Source organism: Siniperca chuatsi, linkage group LG2 (assembly GCF_020085105.1).
Source record: "Siniperca chuatsi isolate FFG_IHB_CAS linkage group LG2, ASM2008510v1, whole genome shotgun sequence".
NCBI lineage: Eukaryota > Metazoa > Chordata > Actinopteri > Centrarchiformes > Sinipercidae > Siniperca > Siniperca chuatsi.
The window spans coordinates 6404834-6424157 of NC_058043.1; the positions used below are offsets into that span (position 1 = coordinate 6404834).

Genomic DNA, 19324 nt, shown 5'->3' on the forward strand with positions numbered 1-19324 from the left:
AGCACCAAATATACTTAAAGTATCAAAAGTAAAAGTACTCATTAGGCAGAAGGGCGTATATTATGTTATTGGATTATAATTATTGATGCATTAATGTGTAAGCAACACTAATATTGCAGCTGGTAAAGGTGGGGCTAATTTTAATTACTATATATGCTGCTGGGTAGATTAATTATAATACATCATCATTTATTGGTTGATTAAATTTTGTATTAATAATCTGAATCTGCAAAGTAACCAGTAACTAAAACTTTAAAATCATCGTACTGAAGTAAAAAGTGCAGTATGTCCCTCTGAAATGTAGTAGAAGTAGAAAGTAGCAGAAAATTGAAATACTCAAGTACAAATACCTCCCATTGTACTTAAGTACAGTACTTGAGTAAATTTACTTAGTTACTTTCCACCACTGAGTAAAGTACATTTAAAGTGGCTTTTTTGACACAGATTAACAGAAAAAGACCCTTTAATGTCAAACTAAAAAAAAATCTCTACAAATTGATCTAAATTAATTTCAAATACAAAATAAAAAATACTTGTTTGCTCAAGTATTCGCTCCCTCCAAGGGGATCGTGAGTGAACAGCCACTGAACGTGACATGAACATCGTTGTTTTGAAGCCGTTCCTGTGTAACTTTGTGCTTGAGCACATTGCTTTGCTGGAAAACAAATCTTCTCCCAAGTTGCAAATCTTTTGCAGGCGGCATCAGGTTTTCCTCCAGGATTGTCCCGTATGATGCTGCACCGATTTTACCCTCTCAAGCGTTACTCAGTGCTGCGGTCATCAGACCACAGACGTGCCTTTTGGCAAACTGTCACTCTCAAACGTTGAAAGTGACACAAACAGACTGACTCCTTAAGTTTCGGGGGGCCCAGTGGGGCACTAGGCTTACCTGAAGACCTTCGAGGTACCATGAGGGGCTTGCAGTCTTGTCTGCATTAAACCCCAAACTGGTACTGGAAGTAATACAATGCAAACACCTGAAGCCAGAAAAGATTTTCCACATGGGATCTTCAGAAGTACTCACATCTGAGGGAAAAAAACAGGTCAGTCAATACATTCAAGCACTTAAGTAATATACGGTAAGATAGAGCTGCAGCTAATGATTATTTTGATTAATCTTCTGATGTTTTTCCTCAACTGATCAGTTGTTTGACCAATAAAACGTAAGAAAATTGTCAAAAATGTCTGTTGCCAATGTCCAAAAAACACACTGAAATATTAAAAGTTAAAAAACATTTTTGACTGAATGTTATGAACAGTCAGTGTTCCTGGTGTTAAGCTACTATTCAGACAAGTTATTATTCAAAGCAGAGTATTTTTGTCTTAAAGAACCCCTCCAGACATGTTTTAAGTATTTTTCTATAACATAAAATATTCATGACTAAACAAGCAAGAGTTTTTAAGTTCATAAAAAAAACTTATGAGTTTGAGTTTTAAACTAATACTAATAAGTCAAAATTTATTTAACACGAGTTTTGAAAATGTGTTGCGTTTTCAAATTGAACGTGCTGTTTGTGTCAGCTTGGGGGAAATTCAGGGGGCTGCCAAATTAAAATAAATCAAAACAGAAGTACAGTTGTAAGAAATGTAAAGGGCCTCAGTACACTTTACATTATTTATTACATTTGCAATAAATAAAAAATACACTAATACAATTAAACCAGAAAGAATGACAACACAAAGCTCCTCGTCCAGCAGGAAGCTGAAGAAACACAAAAACATCTTTCGTTCATGATTTTAAGTCAGCTGTGCTCCAAAGACAAGGACTGTGGTGCCTCCAACCCCGAAGAAGACAAAAAAACCCAAAACACCTCTTCGGTACAGTGCCATTCCTACGGAAAGTGCATTAAAAACAGAATTATAAAATACAGTCTTCACATAAAATTGGTCACCCATATAAATTCAGTTGGTGAGTAGGAGAAAACATGTTTGTCTCATTAGGTACCCGGTGGAGGAAAGAGAAAACATGAGCGCCGTTTTAGTTTCAGAGGAGCATCGGTGGTATAAAGGTGCTGATGTGAGGTAGAAATGATTTAAAGAAAACACTGAGGTGTTTGTAGTGAATCAGTCAAAGTTAAAAACTCAGTCAAGTGCTCGTGTTGAACCTGCAACTCACAGTTGTCAGAAATTCAGACATGTTTCTAGATTTTAAAATTGGGTGTTCAGACTGAAGGCAAAGCAAATGTTAGTGACTGTGATGTGCTGCTGATGTCTACACTGTTTAGCTGACTATCACAATTGACTGCTATAGTAAATATAACCCCCGATGTCCACTGGATGCAGCTGTGTCACAGTCTGATGGAGACAATCAGTCTCCTGTAAGACCTTTTCAAAAAATTAAAGTTCACACAAATTCAAACCAACATGAAATTATTTCAACTTAATTTGTCCGCAATACGTTGTAGTTAACGCTCTGTTCTTTTGCAGCGACTCCGCTGCCTCACTGAGTGATAAGCTGACGTTACTGTAAGGCAGTTTTACCTTTTAATCCACTATTTTTCCATCAGTATGTAGAATCCAGACTGCTTAAAACACTTCTCAGATGGCTTGGTGTCACGATTATCCGTTCAATACAGCTCAGTATTTTCTCTATTTTGCGTTAAAAGAGGAGTCCACCGATTTAGCATTGCACTCTAAAAACTCATTCTTCCTTGTCAAAACCTGGCGCCTACATTACCCACAATGCATTTATACCGCTGACAGTTCTGTGGGAGATTAATGTGTGTTATGCTAGTAGCGGCTAATGTAGCCTCTGGGCACTAGCCTCAAGCAGAGATGAGGAGCTGGCTACAGAGGTCTGGTGAGCTCACCTCTTTCTAACCTCACACCTCCAGGTTTTTTTCATTTTCAAACTTGTAGTCTTCAGCCCCCAACCGACACTGACTCAAGTGACATCACTTGAGGCAATTTATCAGACTTCACGCAGCTCTCTCTGCAGCCACCAAAGCTGTATACAACCTTTTTCACACATGCACATTAGCACTCCCCAAGACCTGTAAACAGACTAAAATCAGTGGAGTTCTCCTTTAATGAAGAGAACAACAATAGCCTAGTTTATAGATATCAGAGTGTCAGCGAACTTTATGCAGTCTCTTTATAAGTCTCTTCCTGTTGAGCTTACACACTCAATTTTGAATTTGAACAGATCGAATATATATATATATATAAATGTGAATATTCAAACAGTAGTGAGCATTTCGGCCATGACGGAGCCACAACACAACGCATCCACACCCGACAGACATTGGGGGTTAGAGTGAAAAGATGTCCAAATTATTGCCTAGCTGTGATTGGTGCACTGAGGGGGAAAGAGGTGTTGCTTAGGATCGGTCAGTTGCATACAGTCAGTGGAAACACGTCAGTAGTTGCAGATAGATGCGGATTTGCTTTAGGCAGCGTGAATTTGCGCACTAGTTTAAAATGTTTTGAGTGAAAAGGTCTCTCTGAACCATGAAGCTGTATGACTCCACCACAGTTCATCAGAGCACATGGCTGCAGCAGCTAATGTCTTTAATTATTTTCATTATCGATTAATCTGCCAATTATGTTCTCAATTGTGTTGAGTCTGACTGCACCAGAAGATGCACACAGAGCCGTGTGTTTTCAACAGTCAAAATAACAGATTTGGGAAATAGTCTTGTGTTGAGCTGCTGGCAGGGAAAAAAAACAAAAAAACAAGCCCTTCTGCCTCCTGACGGTGCATTCAACCAGGACAGGTGGGACATACAGCCCCAAATCAAGATTATCTGTCAAATTCACTCCGATACGATCAGCTTTACTTTGAAAACCAAAAATCTGCTGCAGCTGTTTGTTGATATTCAAGTGAAATGTGAACCTTGATGAGAGCGATCCATGTTGTGGCACATTGAACATCCAGTTTCCAAGTGTTGGCCGACTGAACGAGATCCCGAGAGAACACTGTGGGTTTTCTGTTCAGTGTTCTCCGCGGCGGCTGGTTGAAACACTGTAGTGTTAACGTCTCCGTCCTGCATCAGGAACACACGGAGCAGGGGTCAGAGGTCATCGGGGTTCGTTGTCGTGGCGCTTCAGTAGAGGATTCAGATCCGTCTCCAACTCCCTCTGCTTCTGTAATAAACCCTGAAAACACACACAAACATTGGTTTGTACATCTATACTTGTGAGGACCCTCACCTACTGTTCACATGCACATTAGTATCCTTTTACTATACTTTCTGCAGATCGACTTATCGTTTCAGCGTTTACATTCACATCAGTATCATGTTTATGATCAGGTTTTAGGAGGATCCTGGTCATGTTTTGCACATGTAAACATTATATCCCTGTTTCAGAAAGAACCCATCCAGTTGCATTATGGGAAATGTAGGATCCAGTGCTTTTGGAGCTTGGCCCATACTTGGGACTAAGGAAATCTTGGCCTCTGCTGCTTCCATTTGACCATTGTGTTTTTTAATATGCCCTCCAGTTTTATGAAAGAGTAACACTAAATTGGTGCCTGACTTAACCAGCAGCCACTATGATTTACCAGTAAACACAGTAACAACAGAAAGCAGAAGTAGTTGTATTATATAGTTTGTAGTACTCTGTGCTAACATTAAGCTACATGCTGCAGGTGGAACAGTCAAACCTCAAGATATATACAGTAGAGCCTGACTGTACATCGGTTATTATTGATACACTTCACTGGAAAAATAAACTAGTATTTTTCTTTTTCTCTACCATTATTTGCTGTTTTAAGTTTATTTCTCAACTGTAAAATGTCCTGCAAACATCTGGTTCACAGTTGTAAAACAGAGAAAAGTAAAGGGATGTTTATCAAAAATGTTTGTTTTGCGCTTATGGTTAAAAAAAACAACAATGCTATCGTACTGTTAAAAGATTTAGGGCTACAACTATTACATTACTTTTACTATCAAATAATCAGTCCAATTATTGTTTTCATTAATCAATAAAATGTCAAAATAGTGAAAATTGCCCATTACATGTTCTCAGAGCCCGAGGTGACGTCTTCAAATGTCTTGTTTTGTCTGACCAACAGTTCAAAACCCAAAATATTCAGTTTACAATCATAAAAACAGAGAAAAACAGCAAATCTGTACATTTGAGAAGCTGTTTTTGCTTGATGGAATGACTTGAACAATTAATCTATTATGAAATTTGTTGTTGATTAATCTTTGGCTGTTCAACTAATCGATAATCAACTAATCATTTCAGCCCTAATCAGATTTTTTGTAACTCAAATATTTACATTGGCCCTCAGATGTGTGTTACCTGCCGCAGCTGGGCCAGGCCTCGCAGGATCTCCTGCTGTCGGTGTGTGTGTGTGTTACGAAGCAGCTCAGGGTGGAGGAGGGGATCTCGATGTGAGGGAGCAGGAGGAGACGCTGAGCTCTGAGGAGGAGCTTCTGACGAGGAGAAAGTATAGTTTACTTACAGTGTACAGAATGTATACTCTGTATTTACTATTACACGTCTGTCCGTCCTGGGAGATGAAATCCCTCTCCTGTTGCAGTTCCTGAGGTTTATACCTTTTCCCCCTGTTAAAGGGGTTTTCTGGGAGTTTTTCCTTATCAAACCAAGGGTCTCAGAATAGACAGTGTTGTATGCTGTACTGATTGTAAAGCCCTCTGTGGCAAATTTGTGATTCATGGCTATAAAAAATAAAATTGACAAAAGCAACAGACATAAAATACAGACACAATATGCGAGTGAATAAAGAGACTAAACAAACACAAATCTGTGGTACTCATTCTGAATACAAACCTAACAGTTCACACAGACCCTTTTTAGTCTTAAAACTGCTTTTTTCCCCTCCAATTTAGGACGTACATGTCTGTAGGGCTGTAACTAACAATTATTTTCATTATCGATTAATCTGCCAATTATGTTCTCAATTAATCAATTAGTCTGTAAAATGTTAAAAAAATCTGGGAAAAATGGCAGTCACAATTTCTCTGAGCCCACATTAATGTCTTCAATTTGCTAATTTTTTCCCGACCAACAGTCCAAAAACTAAAGATTTTTTATTTACTGTCACATACGACAAAGAAAAGCAACAAATCTGAGAAGCTGATGTTGGAGAATATTTTGAATTTTTGCTTGAAAAATGACTGAAAGTTAGTTTCAGCTCTACTAGTGAGTTTTTTCAGCAGCACGACTGCCTGTGTGTGAGATTGAGTCAAAATAAACTACAGTGTGTGTGTTCATTGTAACGAAGGAACATTGTCTGTCAATCAGCTAATCGATTAATCAACTAATCGCTGCAGCTCTATATGACTGTCTACTTGTCCACTTTTTGCCCCAGGACACCGACAGCTTTCACAGCTTTATTTATGGAATCTGTATCATTAGCAGAGAAAACACTCAAATCTTTTCCTTGAACAGAATGGAAAAATACTTAATTACAAATAAAAACCCTGCATTACCAGTAAAATGTACAGCTCCAGAGTTAATCTGTCTGCGTCTCTAACCTGTGTGTGTGTGAGGTGGGGGGGTGTCAGCAGGCTCCAGTGGATCCAGGTTGAAGACTTCATCAGTCCGGACATAAGGAATGAACTCCAGGACTGGAGGAGGAGGAGGAGGAGGGGTGGAGGAGGAGGGCGGGACCTGTTGACTCTGAACTCTGTGTCTGACGAGAGGAGAGCGCCCCCTGGAGGAGACAACATGAGGCATCAAAACAGAGGAGTCAGCTCACTAAACATAAAACCACTTCACCGTCCAGATTAACAGACCTGCTGACTGGACAGGTTTTTATTTACACAGTAAAAATGTGACACTTCTTCATGACTTCCCACAGCCAACTGTCAGCATTTCCTGGAGTTACAACTGCTTGTTCTTCCTGGTTTGTGGTCATTGTAAAAATACAAATGTTTATAGTGAAGTTCTGTTTTTATTGCTTTTTTTCTCCCTAGTTTGGTGGGCTTTTGTTTATTGCGTGTTATGGCTTGCGTGGCTCTACCGCCTTGAATTCGCTGCCAGTAAAAACTTTGGAGTAACCTTTTTGATCTTGTTTTTTTCCTCATTTACGTACATGAAATGGTGCTCACTTGTGACACAAGGTGAATTTTAGAGAAAAGTGCAATGCAATCCAATTTAAATTTATCATTGAAGTCAGTGGGAAAACAGATTTTGGCAATGCTTTTTATTTTTTACTGGTCTTTAAATTTTTAATAATTATGTCAAATTAAAAAGGTAAAGCAGGGACAGTGTTACACTTCAATGAATAATTATTTACTTGGGTTGAAACGAAGAAGTTATTTCAGAACTTTGTCTCAGTTTCCTTATAATTACTACCAAAATGTTCAATGAAATAAGTTATTATGAAATAACAGACCTAAAAATTAAATGAAAGTATTACGGACATTTTCTCTCATTAAAGATGAGGAAAGTTTGTCATGATTTAAACAATTTATAGGTCAAAACTGGTCCTTTTTGTTGTTCACTAAAGCCATGTAATTCCACTCCTGAACTTTGCTTGCTTTGAAGATTTCAGCCTATTTTCTTCGAGAGAAGCAGCTTTCTTATTGACTGTAACAAAGTCAACAAGGCTGGCCATTTTCAAGATGAAGCTCTTCTTCCTTTTTTAGGCAGTCGGGGGTTTAACAGTAAGGCAACTGCAGTCAGAGCTGCTCACCTTTCAGTGTTGATGGCGGCAGAGATGCTGTGTCCTTTGGAAACACTCTCCACCTGGAACAGTACCAGTCATTAACACACATCCAAAACACAGAAATTATCATCAGCCAGCAGAGAAAAACTAAACAATGTTTGTCAGGAAGTTAGTTTGCAGTAAGAAAGTAACAAAAGTTTGTGAATCAGAATTACGGACCTCAAGAGCGTGGTAAAGTTTTATATTTAGAAAAAAAAAAAAATATCAGTCAAAAGCAGCTTTTTAGAATTCAATGTCAAGAAGCCTCCTACCTTCCTGGTGGGACTGGTTCTGGTCTGTGTGGGGTTGGAGAGGAGATGAGGCTCCTGGTGCTGATGAGGAAGAGGAGGAGGTTCGGTCCTGGACAGACAGGTCTTCTCCTGCAGAGCGAGGAGCTCGGCCTGCCTCTTCAGTCGACTCTCCTGTCTGTTCCTCTGCAGAGGGGCCGGGTAACGCTCCGAGGCTGGAACAAACCGACGGCTGGGCCTGGAAGAACAGGGGATCAGAGTAAATACTGACTTACTGGGTCAGAGCTGTGTGACTTTGTGTCGTCTTCGTTCTTAGAGACAATATGGAGGTCGTGAGAGATTTCTAAATCAGGCACTTTAAACTTGAGAGGGTTGAATAAGGAACTAGACTTGAATCCATTTTTGTAATGTTCAGTGAATTACATTTGGGGTTCTCAAAAAAAAAAAAGGAATAATAATAATGAATTGAATTTAATTTAATTTAATAGAGCAACACAATTTAATTAGGGCTATCTATTAACCCCTTAACACCCACCCAGCCTTTGAGGATGGTCTGGCTAAATTTCAATAAATGGACATTTTTTTGATCACTGATTGAGATGAATGTGGACATTAAAGGATAAGTTCACAATGTGAACGTTTTGTACTAAAAAGACTAACTTTGGATGATACCCACTTGATTGGATTAAATGTGGATTTTGTCCATCACTTCCAGTATGAACAGCAGGAATGATTACAGCAAGCAACACCTGTTTTAATGTACATAAGGGCACCTGACAATTGTTTTAGAGTACAACAAGCTCAGATTTGTACTTGAGGAAATGCACTTACTTTCACAGTTACATAGATACTTTCCACCACTGTCTACTGATACATACTGTATATTACATGTTCACATAGTACTAGCAACAGAAAATCTGCTTTGGAAGGCATCATGTAAAATATGTAGTCACTTAACCAACTACTTAAAAGAAACTGCTTTAGCAAAGAGAATTAAGTTTAGTTTTAGTTTTAATGCGTATCTTCTACTTTAAACTCCAGTCTAGTAGATGGTGGTAATGCACCTGCATGCTGGCTTTCCAACTGCCAATAAATACGAAGAAGAACAAGACTCGTGTGACTTGTTATTGAGAGACAGTAGCTTTAATAAGCCCAGATCATTATTTCTGTTGTATTCAGGTGTAGCAACAATTGTCCACATTGAGTCCGATGACTTCACAGTGATCATCAAAACGTGAGACGTGTGTTTTTCTACCTCTGTGTGTTCCACTCAGGCCTCCTCTTGTCTCTCCTGCTCCTCTCTGTCCTGGCAAACGCCTCATATGGGTCTCCTCCACCTCCTCCTGGCAGACAGATGTTCTCCTTGCCTGTTCTCACCACTCGGTTCTTGCTGTTTGGAGGAGCAGCAGACAGAGAAGGAGGTGGCTGGTACTGTGCAGAGACGTGAGGAGTCTGTACTCTGTCGGCTCTGAGTGGGAGGGAGGGAGCTGCTTCTACACACACACACACACACACACACACACACAGACACAGAGAGAGAGAGAGAGAGAGAGAGAGAGAAGATAACCTTTATAAGGATTTTCAACATCCACATTACGCCATCAAATATTAAACTGCATGTCTTTTTGAGACACTACGCTGACATTTGTCTCACCCAAGAGTTTATTCAGGGTGGATAAATCTTAAAAACACCGCCTTGGCATTTCAGTATGTTCGGGGGAAACTGGCAAAATGATGACGTAAACCTGCCCAGTCATGGTCAGGTGTGTGTGTGTGACAAAGTCAACAAGACAACGTTTTGTTGCCTCTTACTTTCTCTGTAATCGATCATTTTAAAATGTCAATATAGCTGATCACACAGCAGAGTTGTTAAGGACGTTGCTTTAATAAAATAATCATAAAATAATGATTTGATTATGGCAGTGCAGCAGCTTAGGAAAATAGGTATATGAACTGTGAACAAATCACTATTTCATGTTGTCTGACAACAGAATGAGTATAAAAAGTTCGGCTGCATACAAACACAGTGTAGGTGATCATTTCAGGCATTCATTTTATTGTAGACAGACATCTTAACAAAAACGACCTGGAAACGCTAGTGTGGACACATCATTTTCACATGTAAACAGCATTTTTTTTAAATAGATGGCTCAGTGTGAATGTAGTCTTAGTACAGTTTCAAAATCTGTTTACAGCTTGCTGTCCTCATACACTGATGCTGAAGAAGTACTACCATTTCCCACAGAGGCAGTAGTAGTTGTAGTAGCAGCAGAAGCAGTAGTAGTGGGAATACTAGTAGTATTAGCAGTAACAGTAGTAGCAGCAGTGGTAGCTGTAGTAGTAATAGTTGCGTTACCTGTCTGTACAGCAGTGTCTTTGTAGGGGGGGGCTGAACTGCTGACCGCCTCCTCCTCCAAACACTCGCCATGTCTGGTAACTGCTGAATGCACACACAGTTAGAGGAGTGGTCATTACAAACAACCTGCTTGTTTTTAAGATCTCTTTCACACCTGTACATGAAAAAAGCATACTGACAGACTGATTGATGTAGCACTGATGAAGCAGGATGACAAAGAGGAAAATCTAGTTCTGGTGACTGACAGCAGTCTTGCAAGACTTTACTGAACCTGATGTGTTTATTTACCTTCTCTGGTGTCACAAAGAGCTCATACAGAGACAACTAATTATAGCGTTATTAGTCCAGACTGAAGCTGGACCTCATCAGTCACAAATAGTGACAAACAGACAGAAAGTAGGAAATATGACGGTGGGATAGTTACTGTGCGGTCACTTCATTTACTTTTTAAATGAGGAGCTGATAAAATACACAACACACCACTGTTCAGACTCCTTTTCACTTTCTGACTGATCAGGAAAATCCCTGCACTCATGCTGACACGCATACGTGTTACCATGGTTGAGGTGAAAGCACCTCAAGCATGTTTTTTGGGGTCAGTATTTTGTAGTGCAACTGTTTGGGTCTGTATTGCAGTAATACTGCAGAAGCTCTGCTCACCGCTGGGCTCCAGTGTCTCCTGATGTCTTTCGTTATCGTGGACTTCTTTTGGCTGCTCTGCCTGATGGCTCGGCTGCAACACACACACACACGCACACAGACAGAAGTCAAACACTGACACAACTGCAACTACAGCAAAAAAAAAAAAAAAGAAGAAGAATCATGCACTGTTTGCCTCTGTGTGTGTGTTCTAACCTTCTGCCGCACCCTCTGTGTGTCCAGCTCGTACCGTCTCTCCAGCATCTCTCTCTCCAGTGCCACCCTCCTCTCTTCCTCCTCCTCCTCCTCTCTCCTCCTTGCCTCCTCTCGCTCCCTCTGACGCCGACGCTCCTCCACCTGGGCCTCGATTGCTCGCTGGGGGAGGAGACGGGAGGAGGAGAGACAGTAAAATACTAGCTAAGTGATGAGGCCTAAGTGTACTTTTCCTCCCTCGCTGTGTTCCTCCCATCTCTCCACCTCCTCCTACCTGCTGCTCCAGCTGTTTGAGCCTCCTCCTCTCTCTCTCTTCTATCTGAGCGGGGTCAAGCAGGGACGTCATGGTCCTCAGATAGCTGGATGAAACACAGAACAAAGAACACTAAACATTTACTCATATGCATCTGGAGCTAGCTTTGTTCCAGACCTCACCTCCCACATCTTCGATTTGTTAGGCAACTCAGATACAGTATGTCGGGTGATGTGCTCACTGAATGCTTTTTAAAAGTTTATTACTTTCAAATACACTCTATAACTAATTTAAAAAGGTGTGTATTGCTAGTTATTCCTGTGACACAGTTCAGTTCAATCATTTAGAAATTATTTTTAACCCCCCAGAGCTGTTCATGCCTTCATCGATCCACTTGTACCTCATCTTTCACCCCTCCCTCCTACCTGGCTCTGGTCGGGTATCCGCTGGTTGTATCCACGCTGGCTCCCCCGACACTCTCTGCTCCACTGCTGCTCCTGGCCTCCCAGACCAGGGACAGGGTGGACGAGGGCTCCCACTCTCCTCGCTCAGAGCCGTTAGACGGGGCTGGAGGTGGAGCCGAAGTTTGGACCGGAGGCCTTCTCTGCAGCGAGTCAAAGTGTGTGGCCCAGAGCTCGTGGTCCTCAGTCTGCAGAGAGACGTTCAAAAGAAAAAGTCATTAACGGAAAAACCACATGATCATGAAACACAGCCGTACATTAAGATGAATTACAAAATCTCTCATGTCTGGTCTCTACAGTGTCTCTATTATACCTGGCTCTGCAGCAGTTTCTCTTGTCTCCTGCGTTCAGTCGTCTCCTCTCTCTGTCGGTCCAGCTCCTCCAGCCAGCGTCTCCTCTGCTCCTCTCTCCTCTCGACACTCAGCACCTCCTCCATTGGACTGACCTCCTACAGAAACAACACAGTGCAGGATTTTTGATAAACATTTTTTTTTTTTTTAAATCTCATAATGTTTGTTTTTTGTTGAGCTAGTCAGACGTGTTCATTCAACACCACATATTTTTTAAGCACTTTGCGTGAAATCACAGGAGCACAATAAAACTACAGTCAAATCCCATGAAAAGACCAAAACCAACAATGTGTTAGTCATCTCTCATCAGTCATCTTCCCTACTCTGTCTGTGGCTCTTAGCCCCAAGCCCATTAATTCCTACTGAAGACGTAAATCTTTAAAAACACAAATCACAAATATATAGTTTCATGTTTAAAAAAGGCTCACTGCAGTTTTTAGCAAATGTTGCTCAAACTGGAGGAAATAATTCACTTCTTGGGGACTATTTTCAGCAGCAGATTAATCCACATTTGGTGCTCTAGTGAGTATTTGGGGCAGCAGGATGGTGTATGTGGGACTGACTCAAAATAAACTACAGTGTGTGCGTTCAAGATAATGAAGGAACATGTCACCCAGTGCACCATTGTGGCTCACTGATGTGTTTTTAAACAGTTTTTGGACAACAATGGAGCTCTATGACACAGAGGAATAAGATATATCAGGCTTTGGATACACAGACAATACTTGTTAGTGGATCAGTTAATTGTGGGTTTGGGTCTTTTCATGGGATTTGTGGACATGAAGAAAAATACAGTATATAATATCACCAGACTTATCCCTTAAAATGTACAGTGTTGTGCTGCTTGTTTTTTCACAAGGTACATGTGTGTAGCACAATCTGCAAACTGTCAGATTTTTGAGAAACACCATCCTGCATCTACTCATCTCTGTTTGTGTCACTTAGTGCCTTTACATGCACTTTGGTAACCTGGTTATTGTTGGCTTTCTGCAGTAACCTAATTTTTCAAATGTCATGTAAATGAGGAACTGTTACCATATTCTAGTATATGGGTTTAAAGAAATGTTAACTCATTTCCATTTATGTTCAGATATGCTGCGCAGTGTGACACTCCACAAGCCAGATTTACCCCGAATCTGAGGCTAGATCTGATGGCTGCATGCTGTTCTCTGTGGCTGACGGAGCTCTGAACTGATAACACACTCTCTGTGTCCTCCTCAGCCTGAAAAACACACACACACACACACACACACACACACACACACACACAAAGATTATGAAATATTTTATGAAAGGAAATATGTTTCCAATCTGTGTAAACAATGGATCAAATCTGATAAAAGGTCAGTCTGGTCTTCTCGAGTTGACTTAGGTTATTACGTGTGTCATTGTTTTGGTTTCCAACCTTTAGTTAAAATGATATATTTAACTGAATATATCCATGAACATGTTGTGCCTCCATGACAGTTAGTGGAAAAAACAGACTATGAAAAGGTGCATTTCTTTGTTTTTTTCTTTGTTTGTTTGTTTTTTACTTCAGATGACAGCATGAAATGTCACCAACATTACCTGTTATATAAATAAATACATTTGCACAACATTGATTAATACTAATCAATTCTAACCAGTTCTTACAAGTTACGACGGTGTAGTCCCTCATTCGTCCAGGAGTGTTCTATCGTAGAAAAGGTTTCAGTCGTAGTCATCTGGACACTGTTTTTAGAATCAAGACGTTTCGGCTCCCATCCGGAAGTCATTCTCAATTGTGAAAAATGGTATGAGTTTTTTTTTCTGAGTTCTCAGACCATTTTTCACAATTGAGAATGACTTCCGGATGGGAGCCGAAACGTCTTGATTCTGAAAACAGTGTCCAGATGACTACGACTGAAACCTTTTCTACTATTCTTACAAGTTATGTTACTCAAAACAATTCAACCAAATTTAGGGGAACACACACGAAATAAAAATTCCAATTTTTCTTGCAAAATCTCCCTGAACAGTTAGATGGAGACAAATGTTATCAGCGCCACATTTCAGTACGAGGAACAGTTTGCTGTTCTTGGGTGTAAACAAAGTTGCAGTCATCTTGTTCCCACAGTGACGAAAACAACCAACAAAGTGAAACTCTAGATGAAAAGGTGAAATATCGGCCGTACCTGGAGTCTGCCAGGGGCTGAATGCTGCTGCTGCTGCTTCAGTGCCACTTGTTCATCTAACACACACACACACAAAAACTAATTTAATTTGTCAGAATTACTTTAAAAAAGTGTCCCCCCCACCACCATTATTTTTTCATCAATTGTATCTTACAATTTTTGATTAATGATTTAGGTGTGTCAGAAATGTTAGCAGTGAGCTCATCTATATCTAGCTGATATTGCTCAACCTCCCTCACTAGTTCCAACTCCTTCCCCCCAGAGAAAATAGAAATTTTTGTGTTTAGGTTGGGGTATGGATTATCTTTATGACCTTTTAAGCATGTTTTGGTGAAGGTTTGGAGACTTGAATCAAACATTATAGTTGCTGTATTTAAAGCCCCTGAAAAACTGGTTAATAACTGGTAAATAAGAGTTTAAACAAACATCTTCAGGTGTGATATTCATTAAGAGCTTAACACTCAAAAAATCTGATTAATCAGGACTGTGTGGGTGTGGTTTGATCAGATTTGATTGAGAGTAACCAAACAACTGTCATCAGATTCTGACTCAAATGTTTCTGAATCCTGACTGGTGCACTGAAGTATGTGACATCACCTTTTTCTCACTAACCCCCGCCCACTTCAAACTAAGAGAAACTAAGAGAAATACAGAAATCTCTACGAAATAACCAAAACTGGTTTAACTGTGGCAGGAAATAGTGTGATCACTTAACTCACAGTAAGAAGCTGATCGAGAAAATATGTTTTCAGGGCCTTTAAAAAGCATTAATGGCCTATATTCACTCTCATTTTATCTCTGGTTTGGCGTCATCCAACTCCTGAGAAAAATAACTGGTTCTTTAGCTACTAGATGTTCTACTTTCTTCACCAGCTAGTCTCTAACTTTCTCTGTCCATCATTTGGTGCTGGGCAGGTAGGGTACAGTTTTTAATCAGAGCTTGTTTGCTGGAAACACTGAGACTGAACCAAACAGTAAATCTGCAGTAAAAGCAAAACTAGGAGCTAAAAGAGGCTTAAACACTTCGTAAAGCTGGTGATAATTCTCTGTGGGTTTGTCACTATAATAAATATAAATATGCATTCCTGGAGTTTTATAATGCTTGTGTGTGTATACCTAGTTCTCTCCTCCACTGAGTCTTCTTGGCGTCGATGGCCGCTCTGCTGTCTGACTGTCGCTCCTCCAGCCAGCTGAACAGACATCCAGACAACCTAAACGAAGGCAGCAACATTCTGCTTTTAACCACCATTTTAGAAATAGAGCACACTATGGGAGCATTATGGACCTGACCTGCACTGATACTGCAGTCTTGAACAGTAGAACCAAATGGGTAAATTGTGAAACTAAATATCTCCTAACCAGCAAATCGGATTATTTCTTGTAATTTTTGTTGGCTGAAGAGAAAACAAGTCCCCATGCAATTCCTCTAGGAGACAGAACCAGAACGCAGCAGTCTCTAATGCATCTGTAAATCATACTGAGCATAAAACACTTTTTGTGTGGTTATAACAGTGAAGAATTGAAGAAGTGGAATATAGGTCTGATCCTATTCTAGGGTCAAAGAACAGTATTGTCTGTGACCTCTGACCTTACCACAGTTCAGTACAGTCCTGTACATTTATTGTTATCAGCTAAACACATATTCAAATGTCTTTTTATGGGACTGCATTGCACAAAGGTCTTGTACAAATGCCTGTTGATGTGGGCTCCTCACCTGCTGTCTTTATCCTGTGAGCTTTCAGTTATATCAGTTCCTCCTCCTCCTCCTCCTCCTCCTCCTCCTCCCTTCTTTATTTCTTCCCCTCCTCCTCTGTCTTCCTCCTTCCTCTTCCCTCCTCCTCCTCTTCCATTCAGTGAGGAGCCAGATTTTAAGTCTGATTGATTTCCTAACAGGGAAAAAAGGCATGAAGTTGTACATTATATTGACATGGATGGAAAGTCTAATGTTCAAGCTATTGTCTCAGTTCCCTCTGTGCTGTAGTCCTGGTCTCGGCAGACTGCGACTATCACTGTTAATATAACCATCACTACCACTACCCTGGGTTCTGTGGTCCTCTGGTGGGTGTCGGCCGTTGCTGGAGGTCTGCACTGTGTTGAGGATCTGCTGTAGCTGCTCATTGGTCAGACACACCTCCTTCAGTCCTGCGTCCCCACTTGCCAGCGTGTCCTTTGGTCCCACCTTTCCACCGACTCGTGTCCCACTATTCTGAGGCTGTCCTGTTTTCCCATTGGCTCTCACGGAACCAACAGTAGTGCTGTGTTTGTGTCTGTCTAACTTCACCTTCAGCGCACGCACACACACACACACACACACACACACACACACACACACACACACAGAAAGAGAGAGCAGTTATGTGTGCTGTCAGACGATGAAGGTCACAAGTAAAGTAAAGAAATGGGACATAGCATGACACTTACCTTGGCCACAACTGCACAGCCGCTGCCCCCTTTGTGATGCTCATGTGTCTTAGATGATGTCAGAGGGGTGCTCCTCCCCCCTGTGTACGCGGTGTTGGAGGTGAAGGAGACGGCTGCTCCTCCTGCCTTGCTCTTGCTTTCTCTGTGCCTCCCTGCCTGCTGTCGGGCTGGATGCTCCTCTCCCTGCACCTCCTCCACACAGGACGGCTGCCTGGAGCTCAGGATGTTTGCAGCTCTGGGCCTGAAGGACAGCTGCTGGGATTAAGTTAAATCAAATCAGACAAAACTATAAAAGATAATACTTAATAATAACATAATAATAACCTGTGCTGTATACTGCAATATGTGGCCAAAAGTGTGTAGACACCATGTGCTTTTATGTCTAGAAATGTATTGACCAGGCTGTAAGGATGATTCCTACCTTTGCTGGATTCTTCTCAATGCCTGCAGTGGAAGAAATATGTGACAGTGAACAGCCATGAATTTTACACCACACACACACACAGGTTCATATGCTAATACCTCTGTAGGTCTGAAATAAGGCAATGCAAAAACACAGGTGTTTTACATTTACATTTTTATTTTTTTACAGTTGTAAAATGTAACAGTTTCACAATACTTTAATGACCTGCTTGGTTGTAAGGGATGAATGCTATCAAAATTACTGTAAAACTACTACTACTGTGTTTGAAACAATTATCAAAACAAAACTAAACATATTTAATATTCTTATCATTTCAGCAAAGACCAAATTACATTATTTTTTTAATGAGAGTAAAGACCTAATGAGAAAAGCAAACAAGTGCGTACATTTTCCCTGGAAAACTAAAGATTATAAAAGCTGAAACGTCTCACCATGACTAAGTAAAATCAATTTGGGTTTTCCATTTTCAAGTTCAAACAGCAGGCCGTCTCTGTTCACAAAAAGGGGAAATATCAGAGCAATCAGCAGAAACACAATAACATAAAAGTAGTAAGCAAACTGAAAATGTTATTGTAATCTGTATCGTGTGTAAAACACTGGTTCTTTTAATGTTTTCAGTTGTCTTATTGTGTTTATGTTTTAATGCTGTCTTGCGCCAAAAGTAATTTCCTCTTACGGGACAATGATGAGCTAAACTGAACAGGTTTGTGAGTTAGTGCTGAATTAGTGCTAAACCCAGCGACAAGAGACCGTCCTGTAACTGAAGGATCACAGCTTTCAATCTCTCAACAGCTGGAATATTTATTCATTGACGACCTTTCAGTCTGTTCAACCTTTATAGGGTGTGTGACTAAAACGTTGCAAATTAATAAATATTCTAGCAGTAAGCGAGGCAGTGTGTGGGAGTGCAGCCATTTTTATTCAAATTGTAATTTCCTTTGAATCACCTTTCACATATTCAGGTGTGCAGAAGCTTTTTCAAATTTCTTTTCTTTCAACAGCCAAACTGTCTCTTTCCAGAAAAATCACACAATCATCTCATGCCTGTGCTTCTCAGTCATTTGGGCGTAAAGATGTATACTTGCCTGAACTTTGGTCTTAATTACCAAATTGCTGGTTGCTTGAAAATAGAGTTTGTAGACTTTGTCTTTGTGGCATTGAGACATTGAGACAGAGTGGTACACACTGTATTATGTTGCCAGGTAATAACAGTACAAAGTGTGACATGGTGCAGCACAGCAAAACACCTTACAGATTCACATTCATTACTCTGCTTTCTAGCTGGACATGTTTCATACAAACGGGCTTAGGTTGGTGAAAATGCTGCTTAAATGAATAACAGGAACTCCAAAATCACACCTGTAACTCATTAGTGACACGTCTCATGTCATTGAAGTGTCTATTTGTATTTTACTTTTTACTTCAACACCCTGACGAAAAGAAACATTTTACCCAGAGGGGCATTCAATATTAAAAAGGTGTTTTATTATTTATTTCTTGTTTGCAGGAATTCTAGTTAGAATAATGTTTACAGCACATTATTGTTTGACTGATTCCTTGTCGACAAATTACAACAAACAGTAAAAACTCTGTGGGTTAAAGGCCGAACCACAGCGACGACTACTCGTTGTTTTTATTATCTGCACTGCTTACGAGATCAGTAATGTTGCGTGTTTTACGAAAAGCCTTTGTTGTTTGTTCACAGTTTGGTCACAAGCTATAAAATAATCCCCCTACATTTCACTGCGACACGTTCGGGCAATATGTTAGCCTAGCTAGCTAATGGTAATTTGAAAAAACAGACTCACCCGAGATTCATGCCGACAGAAAATATTTACCGAGACGGCGGCACGTTCACCGACAACCTTATAAAAACAGAAAGAGACGGTTAGTAAAACATGTATAATCCAGTAAAAGCGCTTCTGTCCGGTTCTGGACTAACCTCACTGGCAGTCAAACGCCAGTTCCTGGTTGTTAAATTGTGTACGTTGGTTGCTGACAACGACCAAGAACGGCTTCACCGATTGGCTAATTCTTTCCCACTGTAAGATTAACGGCCAATCAAACGTCTTCATTTGGACGTTTACGTTAGAAGATGTTGCATTTAAGGTGACGGGGAATTTATTTAAAAGAAAGGACCAATGACACAACTTACGTTACTACTTACCGCTACTACTAC

At 40.4% G+C, this 19324-nt stretch overlaps 1 protein-coding gene across 5 annotated transcripts; it reads right to left on the minus strand.

Annotated features, from left to right (window-relative positions):
- Positions 1 to 1601: 1601 nt before the first annotated feature.
- On the minus strand, positions 1602 to 19247 carry ccdc66 (coiled-coil domain containing 66). 5 transcript variants are annotated; one of them, XM_044210494.1, is made up of 22 exons: positions 19088 to 19239; positions 18954 to 19010; positions 17577 to 17635; positions 17143 to 17165; positions 16722 to 16976; positions 16338 to 16581; positions 16015 to 16186; positions 15417 to 15511; positions 14301 to 14356; positions 13274 to 13366; positions 12108 to 12242; positions 11759 to 11982; positions 11355 to 11439; positions 11084 to 11242; positions 10889 to 10961; positions 10229 to 10312; positions 9128 to 9365; positions 7897 to 8110; positions 7613 to 7665; positions 6450 to 6628; positions 5251 to 5384; positions 1602 to 4098 (listed from the first exon to the last, which is right to left on the minus strand). In XM_044210494.1, the coding sequence occupies exons 2-22, from the start codon at positions 18962 to 18964 to the stop codon at positions 4021 to 4023; spliced, it is 2664 nt and encodes an 887-aa protein (XP_044066429.1). In that variant the 5' UTR covers positions 18965 to 19010; positions 19088 to 19239; the 3' UTR covers positions 1602 to 4020. The 5 variants fall into 5 exon arrangements, with proteins under 5 accessions (XP_044066429.1, XP_044066465.1, XP_044066455.1 ...); XM_044210530.1 differs by having other exon boundaries at positions 16722 to 16962; positions 19088 to 19238; XM_044210520.1 differs by having other exon boundaries at positions 5251 to 5381; positions 18954 to 19247.
- Between the last annotated feature and the right edge of the window lie 77 nt (positions 19248 to 19324).

Excerpts from the sequence above, each read along its gene's own strand:
- ccdc66 (XM_044210494.1), bottom strand. Across the intron at positions 16,977-17,142 it reads TTGAGAAGAATCCAGCAAAG|CAGCTGTCCTTCAGGCCCAG; the intron begins GTAGGAATCATC and ends ACTTAATCCCAG. Across the intron at positions 11,243-11,354 it reads TCAAACAGCTGGAGCAGCAG|CGAGCAATCGAGGCCCAGGT; the intron begins GTAGGAGGAGGT and ends CTCCTCCCCCAG.